Genomic DNA, 9,035 nt, shown 5'->3' on the forward strand with positions numbered 1-9,035 from the left:
TTATGAAACGTGATCCATTGGGAATGAAAACAAATGATAGATTATATTCAAGGATTTAAAAATAAAACCATATGCATTATTCAAACATGGTCACGCCTACAAGTCATGCCTGTGTACCAGTGGTGTGCATTGAGTTCACCTTGAAGGAATTCCAGTGTGTACTCTACGTCGTCACCTTATGAGTAAAATGATATATTAACGCTTGTTTAAATTTATTCGATTAAAAGTAAATACACCTTGGGACTAAAATTGCACTCCTAGGGCAACTTTCTTGGTGGTGACTTGGGAAGGGCAACCATGTCCTCCGAAAAATACGTTTTCAAGAGTACAGAGAAGTTCGAAATCGAACCAGAGAGCAGCAGATCATCGTCAGCGTCGGGTTGCTACGTTAGCAAAGGAACAGGTTTTGCCATATGTGTGCTCTTTGCAGTGATTCTTACTGGTGCTATACTGATCACTTACTTCGTGCCAAAATGCGAGGAGATTCAGATACCTACAGTAGTAGTACCAACCGGTCCTCCAATGCCTGTACCGGAGGAAGTAGAAGATGTTCCGAAAGATCCGTTCGAAGGACGCTTACCAGACACCTTAACACCGTCACTTTATAAAGTTACTGTAAAACCTTACTTGGACGCAGAGGATGACGACAAACAGTTCTCTTTTGACGGTAGTGTTGAAGCTACTTTCAGTGCAGGCGAAACAACCAATGTTATCGTTTTACATGCTCATGAAACCCTGGAAGTAGTTGAGTCTGGTATAAGTGTAGTAGACAAGTCGTCGGATATCATCGAAATCAGTGAAATCGAACGGGTCAAGGAATATGAGTTCTTGAAAATCCACTTGTCTGGCAATGGCCTCAGTAAAGGACAAGAATATAAGGTGATAGTTGAGTCGTTTACTGGAACCCTACATCATGCAGATTTCCAAGGTTTATACCTTAGCAACTACACGGAGGGAGAAAACAATGAACTTAGGTAAGTCACATTAATGATTAGCTTGAGATGGCAAGTATCTGAACTATGAAGACGTCATGGTCACCTGTTTCAGTAGATTTCATGTCCACTAATGTAACCCCCCCCCCCTTTACTTCACAAGAATCACAACCTTTCTCAGCGCACTGTACTGTTTTGTGCTAAACTATATTTAAATCACACAATACAAGTTATTTTTGCAACTATCTGGGCATTTTACAGTCCACTGTTCCTGATTTTGTCAAGAACATTTCAAAATGTGCACAGTTTAAAGAGATCGTAATGACCCAATTCATCCATACTTGACACGTATATATAACTGTACAGACTGCGAGTGTGAGGTCCAGTGGAATTCTACGACGTTGTAACGGTTATCTGATATTCATTTATCGAATTCTAGGGTGCAACACTTCACCTAGTTGTAACAATTTAATGAGAACATTTTCCAACAAATTGGAAATTTATGGTTGATTTGCAAGGTCGTCAATCAGATAAACTTATGTCACTACGTTGTTAGGCTGTGGTCAGAATTTACGACGGGGGGGGGGAGAAATTTGGGGGCCATGAAAAAAATTGAGGGTTCAAAGGGGGGCATGAAAATTCTGATGGTCAGGAGGGGGGCGAAATATTTTGAACCAAATTAAACCTCAGGAGCGGTCGTTTACTGAGTAAAATTTAAAAATTTCTCGCAGCTTCGCCGCAATATATTCTAAAGCCTGCATTGTAAGTGATGAGTTCGGTGACAGCCATACAAATGTAGTTGTGTATGCCTTCCACTGCCTGCCTGCCCTGTCTAACTGCCTGCCTGTCTGTCTGTCTGTCTGTCTGTCTGTCTGTCTGTCTGTCTGTCTGTCTGTCTGTCTGTCTGTCTGTCTGTCTATCTGTCTGCACCTCTCTCTCTCACCGTCTCTTGTAGTTTGCAAAACTCTACACTTCATTTACCTACCATACATTTAATTAGGAGATAGTCAATAGCCAAGTGAATGTGTGTCTGTCAAAATATCTCTGTATAAGTTAAAGTGTTGGTAATATATCCATACAGTTGTAAAGTAATGTATTGAGAGTAGAATGTGGGTATTGAAGACAATTTTCAAGTACTCTATGGCTTTTGAAATGTTATGCCATTAAATGGCCTCCTACATGTCCTTATTTTGTTAAAGTGCTTACTGTGGGACCCCCTCCCACACCCTTCAAACTAGCTATCATGGGGGATGCTGTTTCTGTGAGTTGAAAACCCTGCTGGCTGAGTATCTCCAATTGTAGGTTACACCCCAATGTGATACCTTTTTCGCAAAGCCCACATGTATCTGTAAAGAAATCTCTCATGCATGGTCACTGAAGTTGATTTCCACTGTTACTTTAATGTAGTGTACCATACTGTACATCTCTGAAGTGCCGGGGGGGGGGGGGACTACGAAAGTTCTTAGGTTCATTTCGGGGGGGATGAAATTTTTCGAGGGCGCGAAAGGGGGGTGGGGTGCGAAATTTGTTTTAATCAAAATAATTTCTGCCCAGCCCCACCCCCACCCCCCTGCCGTAAATGCTGACCCCGGCCTTAGCGACCTCTTCCTCGAGCCTCTTCTAACTCTGTATGTCTATGTATACCCTCTATACACTTCCCTGTATCTTTTCAAAATAAACCATAACCTTTGACAACTTCCAGATAAATGGCCGCATACATGTAACGATTGAAAAAAACCTGAACATTTTGACATAACGTAATGGGTGTCAGACCACCGGCGTGTAAATAAAAGTCGGGCCATGTTGTAGTTATTTGCTTCACTGAACAAGAAATGACAGGCTTACTTGATGTTAACAGTTTACTAACATTAAAAAAACACTGCAGGTTAGATAAAATACCAATTAAGACGAAATGCTAGAAATCCATTTAAGCATAAAGTGTTACTTGGTAACTGATATGAGCCAACTAATAAGCACCGATCGAAAATAGAAAATGGCCTAGGGCATCTTGTTTCGTGATCTCGGTTAGTGACAGCAAGCTTCACAAATTATCACAGATAGCTGTACGTTTTTAAAAAAAAAAACAATTACGACCATAAAGTGGACTGGATGGAAGATAGACCATGTTCACCTTGAAGTGTGGCTAAAGCTGAATATTGCTATCAGTATCATCTGTCTTTGTACTAAAAACACACCGTGCAAAAACAAACAAACCATAACCTTATCGACTACCAGGACGCAGAAGGGTCTTGCGTTTAGATCGTTTCTATCGCATCAATACAACATTATACTATAAAGTATTTCCCACGCCTGTTTTCATGGAAGGGTCAGCTCCCACGACAGTGGTGTAAAGGTGTACACGGGTTCTTGAGTTCTAAACAATCTAGTAGGATGAAGTGTGCCAATGTGTATACTAAGTCACGAACACATCTTGGGGCGTAATACTAATATAAAGACATCACTGATACAAGGAGGCAATGCAATATTCAATGCATGTAGACATCAACTGTGAGTAACTAGAATTAGAAACCGTCTTAGCCATAGCCTGGAACCAATGGCTATCCCAATCAAAGATATTTCCTTTCCATGTGAAACAGGACAGCGGTGACTCTGGTCTATTTTTAGTCTTGCTGCGCTGCCAGACTCGTGACTATCGTCCGTGATCTTTTTTATGGATGCCGAGCGGCTTAGCTGCGCCGTTCGGCATACACAGCTTAGGGACGATAGTCACGAGCCTGGGAGCGAGACTAGTTTATTTTACAGTGGGCGACATAACTGGGCAGCATTCATGATTTTATCTAGGCTATATATCTTAGACTGCACGGCATAACGTAAAATAAGTGGAGTCTGTAGAGATTTGGAGAAGATGAGAAAACCTGCGTTATGCCATATTTGTAAATTTCATTTGTAAGATTATCATCGTTCATACAGTAACATGTTCTTTCCAGTCGATGCAATACAGTTGTAAACATAATACACCATCATATATCTTTACATACATACATACATACGTGATGTATAATCTGAAACTTTAACACCATCAATAAAAGCCTTTAATATGTCAAGCGAATCTCATTTTAATTTATGGAGGGATGTGGCCATACAAGATCCGGCTTGGGCAACTATTTACAACTTCACGGGGAGAATTTTATCGCCATTTCATTATGTTCCATACTTCCTCCAAATTGTACCCATAATATCATAGCCTACCTGTAGATTTCAAGGACTATCGCTAATACCAGACTATTCCGTTATCTCTCTGGAACGATAACGAAAATTCAAATAAATCAAAATGTCAGTTGGGATAGCGGAATAGTGTAAGTAAAGCGAAAGTGATTCAAGTCTGCAGATAGACCACTGATATCACAACCATCCCATGGCCCACACGGTCACTTGTGAGCTAATATTTTATTCCAGGATGATCATATTATATTCTTGGATGATGATACAAAATAATGACGATATTACGCATCTACGAATATTAAAAAAAAATACCTTCATAGGCGTCTGTCACGGACAGTTTTGAATCTGTGACAGACGTCGATGACGGTATTTTTAAAAATTCTTAAATACCCAATAACGTCATTATTTTGTATTATGATCACCCTGGAATAGAATACTAGCTCACAAGTGACTGGTGAACATCCGTATAAAGTTAAGTACACGGCAATCGAAATACTAGATGATCGAAATTAGGATCGAGGCAGTTCTACACGCTTGGAATCTTGTGCATACAGTGTCTCTATCCCAAAAGCAAATGAAATTGTCGCTGTTTGGGGAAATCGTGGTTGACATTTCGGTAGGAATGCAATTTCGTTTAGATAATCGGGTGGACGAGAGTAAATAAACATTCCTAAGTATGTACATGTAAGTCGTGTCAAAGCCTGCGGCAAGTGCATGTTTTTCCCTGACCTCTACATGTGAACATATCATGGCCTGCAACACGGCCTATAGCAAGGTAACACTATGAGTCTTTGTTCTTGGGCTTGAAGGCTGGTGTTACCAAATAAAAGACCAGATGCAATACCACCCTGTAATGAAATGAACTGAGGAAGCTATCAAAACTTATATAAACAGTTTAATAATGTTGGACACTAGAGCAACAATACTTCAATGACTTTTGGCTTTAACTTTGCATGTAATAACTAGTAGCCTGTATAATTGTACATGTGACTCGATATATTTTCCTGATAGTAAAAGAGTAGCCAAGTAAAATATTCTGCCAGTAAATAGGCTAATATGTGAAATTGGAAGAGATACAGGTCAACATACTCAAGCAAAATGTGAATACAATAGCTAGTTGTCCTGAAAGAGAAGCGTTGCGTCGTCTGGCTCAACAAAGATCGAATTAGTATTGATACATTGCATGCCTCGACAACAATTCCAACACAAATATATTGCTGTAAGATTTTAATTCTTTAAAGTGTGGTTATTTGTTACAACCCATAACACCAAAGTAAAGCATTTTCTGTTTCTAAGTGTCAAAGTATATTGTTTAATTTGCTAATTGCCCACATTAGGAAGGCCACATGCTAGTCTTGTAAATAAACCAATTGAAAGAGTATACACTGGATATGAATGCTATAAACCAGTTTAGCACATACAGAAAGTGCTTTACTTCAGTGTTACTGGTTGTAAATTGCTGAAAATAAGTACAAGTAAACAATTGAATGTATGTGATTTCGAGGTGGTCTGCTATACATTATGATCACAGGTCACGAAAAAGAAAATGAAGCAGTGAGAAGATTTTTCGCGCTAGACGATGCAATTTAGAAAACGTTAGTAAGATTTGTGTCGGTGTCACTGACTAAGTATATTATAATAGGCTTATTATCTTACATGCAATACATAAATTACGTCATTTCCTGACTTGTGTAATTTACGTATGTAGATATTGAACACCGAAATCTGATCACTCTGCCTTCTTCAAAATCTAAAATAGGCAAGTGTGTGCACAGCAGAGCATTAAAGGAACTTGTAAACCCGCCATCTTCTATGACGCATTATGGGAAATGTTGTCATTCCATTTGAAAATATGAATCAAACACTTGTCATATGATTTGTAATTAGTCTTGTGTTTTTCATGACTTTGCAGGAAGTCTCTCATTCTGATCTTCCAATATTATGTACATCTACAAATAATCACACAGTATTAGTGTCTGAGCATGCTCTGTTGGGATAGCTAACTGGCTATTGGATTCAGTGATGACGTACACTAGCGCATTTTGGTCTTATTTCACCATGTTAACAGTCTAGAAGTTTTCCAGTTAAATTATTCATGCTGGTATATACATGTAAATTGATCATAAAAAAAATGTTTTTCTAAATTGAATCGATACATTGCTTTGCCAACAGGGCAAGAACACTCAACGTGCAATCATCTATTACTAGTCCTGTGTCTTTGTAGGCGGAGTACTGGACTAGATTCGGAACTGTTCATAGAAAGAAGAGAGACTAAATCGAGTCCCAATTTACTCCAGGGCTAACAGCTCACTGGCAGGTTATCAATCAATCTGTTTATTTAAAAGTTATACTACTTCAAGATGATGTCAAAAATGCTCAGTTTTCACACTATCCATCAGGACATACAGGTTAAGAAACGGTTGATAGGGGTAGGTGTTTCGGTGGGGATTTACTTTCAAATTTAGCACTTGGAGTGATGCTTAATTATTTGCAGACTTATATTCCCAATGTAACGTTGAACAGTTCATTACATGGATAACAATCTCTTAAAACAATGCTCTACAATACCGGGTGAACAGTTACAAATGCGTAGCTAAGATTACTTTCCAAGCTACAAGTACTGTAACTATAATAAACAAGGGTTTATCTGATCATAGATTGATTGATTAATGATAGCCAAGCATTTCTGTAAACACCAATGACATACTAAGTATATGAAGTGGAAAAGGGTCCCTGGTTGTCATCATTTCGATGAAGTGGAATGACTGACCGTATATAATTTCTAATCAAATCTCAGAAGGGGTATTATCACATTGGTTACACAAATATAAACATTAACATGCTATAATCAAGGATGAAGTAGATTGGGAAGCGACCGATCTAAATACACAGGGAACCATGCATGTCATTCGACATCTAATTCTGTTACAATTTGCACCGTTTGGTTTCAATACAGCTCATACGTCATGGTCACATTTGGTGGTCACACGATCGAGTTAATGAACTTTTAAGATTAAACTTGAACATGTACACAAATGTGATAGCAGAATTATGTTTAGGTCACTTGAGAGAATGACCTCGAAGCCAATAACTTAATATACACAAGATGTATTAAATAGAAAATGTGTGTCTTTAAATCTATGGTCCGGCGAGGCTATACAATCATGTACAATGTCACTTTGTAACAAGAGATTGGAATACATTTTTAACAGCCAATTGCAATCACTAAATATTTTCTCCAAAAGGGTGAAATGTGATATATATGGAATAGTCAACATCAAATGGACTATTAAAGATAGAAGTTACCTTCGATGAATACTTATATTTTTTTTTAGTAATTATGATTGTTTCACCCTCCACTAAACACTCCCCCCCCCCTCTCCATTAACTCGCAAGTGGGTAGAATTCATGTCTTAATACCATTCTCCTAATCACCATGAAGTTTGGGTTATTGTAAATAGAGCCATGCCGAAAATACGGCAGGTTTCAAACCATCTTCCCCATTATTGTGATAGGTTGAATACCTACCTTCGTTTTCATATTTTGACATATACATGTAGTACTAAGTTTGCTAGTCTAGCAATTCCAATAGCTACATGAAGTGCCAGAATACTATAACTTGAATAAGTATGTATGTAATGTGTTCATTATAAAGGTGAGCATGTTGCATTAACACAAAAAAATAAAAATGGGATAACCTCCCAGCTCAGTGAACCTATATAGTCACTTTTAAAATAGTCTGGATGCCAACGTGGTGTCGAATCATCTCTAACCCCGTAAATAGATATAATAGGTCTTAAGACTCACTGAAGGATAGCATCAGACTACGCTTAAACAAAAAATTATAGAAAAGTACGTGTTAGATATATAAGTACAAAATAAAACGTCAAAGAGAAATATATATTCTCAACTGTGACTATTCAAACTATTTTTCCTTCTAAGGGAGACTTTTTCCATGAATTTTGCTGTCCTTTTAACATAACTATGCAAGAGTTGAATATAACTTGAACAGTGCTGAGCTGATCATGATATAGTTCGTCCGACTCGTCTCACTGGACTGACCATGTTTGTACAGGGTCCTTATTGGTTGTCCAGGGGTACACAAAATTTATTGTGAGTCACCGTTCAGCAGTAAAAAAAATAGAGGTCATACCAAGGGTAATGCAAAGTGGTAAAACGTTCAAGCAAACAGTTTGCACTCTACCACGGCTGTATTAATCTCGACTTCAAATACCAACCAAAGCAGTATATTGCAATTTTATGTGTATTTTAGGTCAAATTTCCAAAGATTACACTCATGATCAGTCGATATGTAACTCTCAGCTCAGCAGAAACTTCCATCACGCAGCACCGTAATGATACCAAATCATACTTTACTGTCGCGGTAGATCAATATTTACTCGTTTTCTGTCAAACAAAGCAGTGATTTACAGGGATCATATTCGTAGGTGATTTACCGGTATGTTTGTAATTGTATTTGCGTCTGCTTTCAAATATGTATGCTATGACATTTTAACCGATCACCTATGTTGACCTTTTAGTTTTTGGGCGCTTCTTTTTTCTTTTCAAGTAAGCGCTGTTGCGCAATAAACAGTTTATAATTGACACTTGAAAATATCTCAAGATTGTTTTTTAAACTGGTAACTTCTATGGTGCGGTAGTATGTGTAGTGTGTACTGTGATAACAACACTTCGTTCAATTAATGCTGTGGGTACAATACATTTGAGATCATCGTGGAAAGAATATACTTAGAAACATTCGAAAGGGCAAGACTTGGGGTTCACTGTAATGCCGTATTGTTCAGACCTCGTTGGTCTTCTCTTTTGGTTGCTTGACCCCCATGATTGAATACTGTGCCCTGAAATCCAGTGCCAGAGCCAGGTTCTGCATGAAAAAAGCGTTAGTTATTTTGAATGAAA

At 38.3% G+C, this 9,035-nt stretch overlaps 1 protein-coding gene across 1 annotated transcript in view; it reads left to right on the plus strand.

Annotated features, from left to right (window-relative positions):
- Nucleotides 1-297: 297 nt before the first annotated feature.
- Nucleotides 298-9,035, plus strand: part of LOC144433469 (aminopeptidase N-like) — a 23,169-nt gene continuing 14,431 nt past the window's right edge. Inside the window, exon 1 of the mRNA XM_078121799.1 lies at nt 298-974. Within this exon, the coding sequence (XP_077977925.1) occupies nt 298-974 (677 nt within the window). The remainder of the gene's footprint in view (nt 975-9,035) is intronic.

This window comes from Glandiceps talaboti, chromosome 1 (assembly GCF_964340395.1).
Source record: "Glandiceps talaboti chromosome 1, keGlaTala1.1, whole genome shotgun sequence".
Lineage (NCBI taxonomy): Eukaryota > Metazoa > Hemichordata > Enteropneusta > Spengelidae > Glandiceps > Glandiceps talaboti.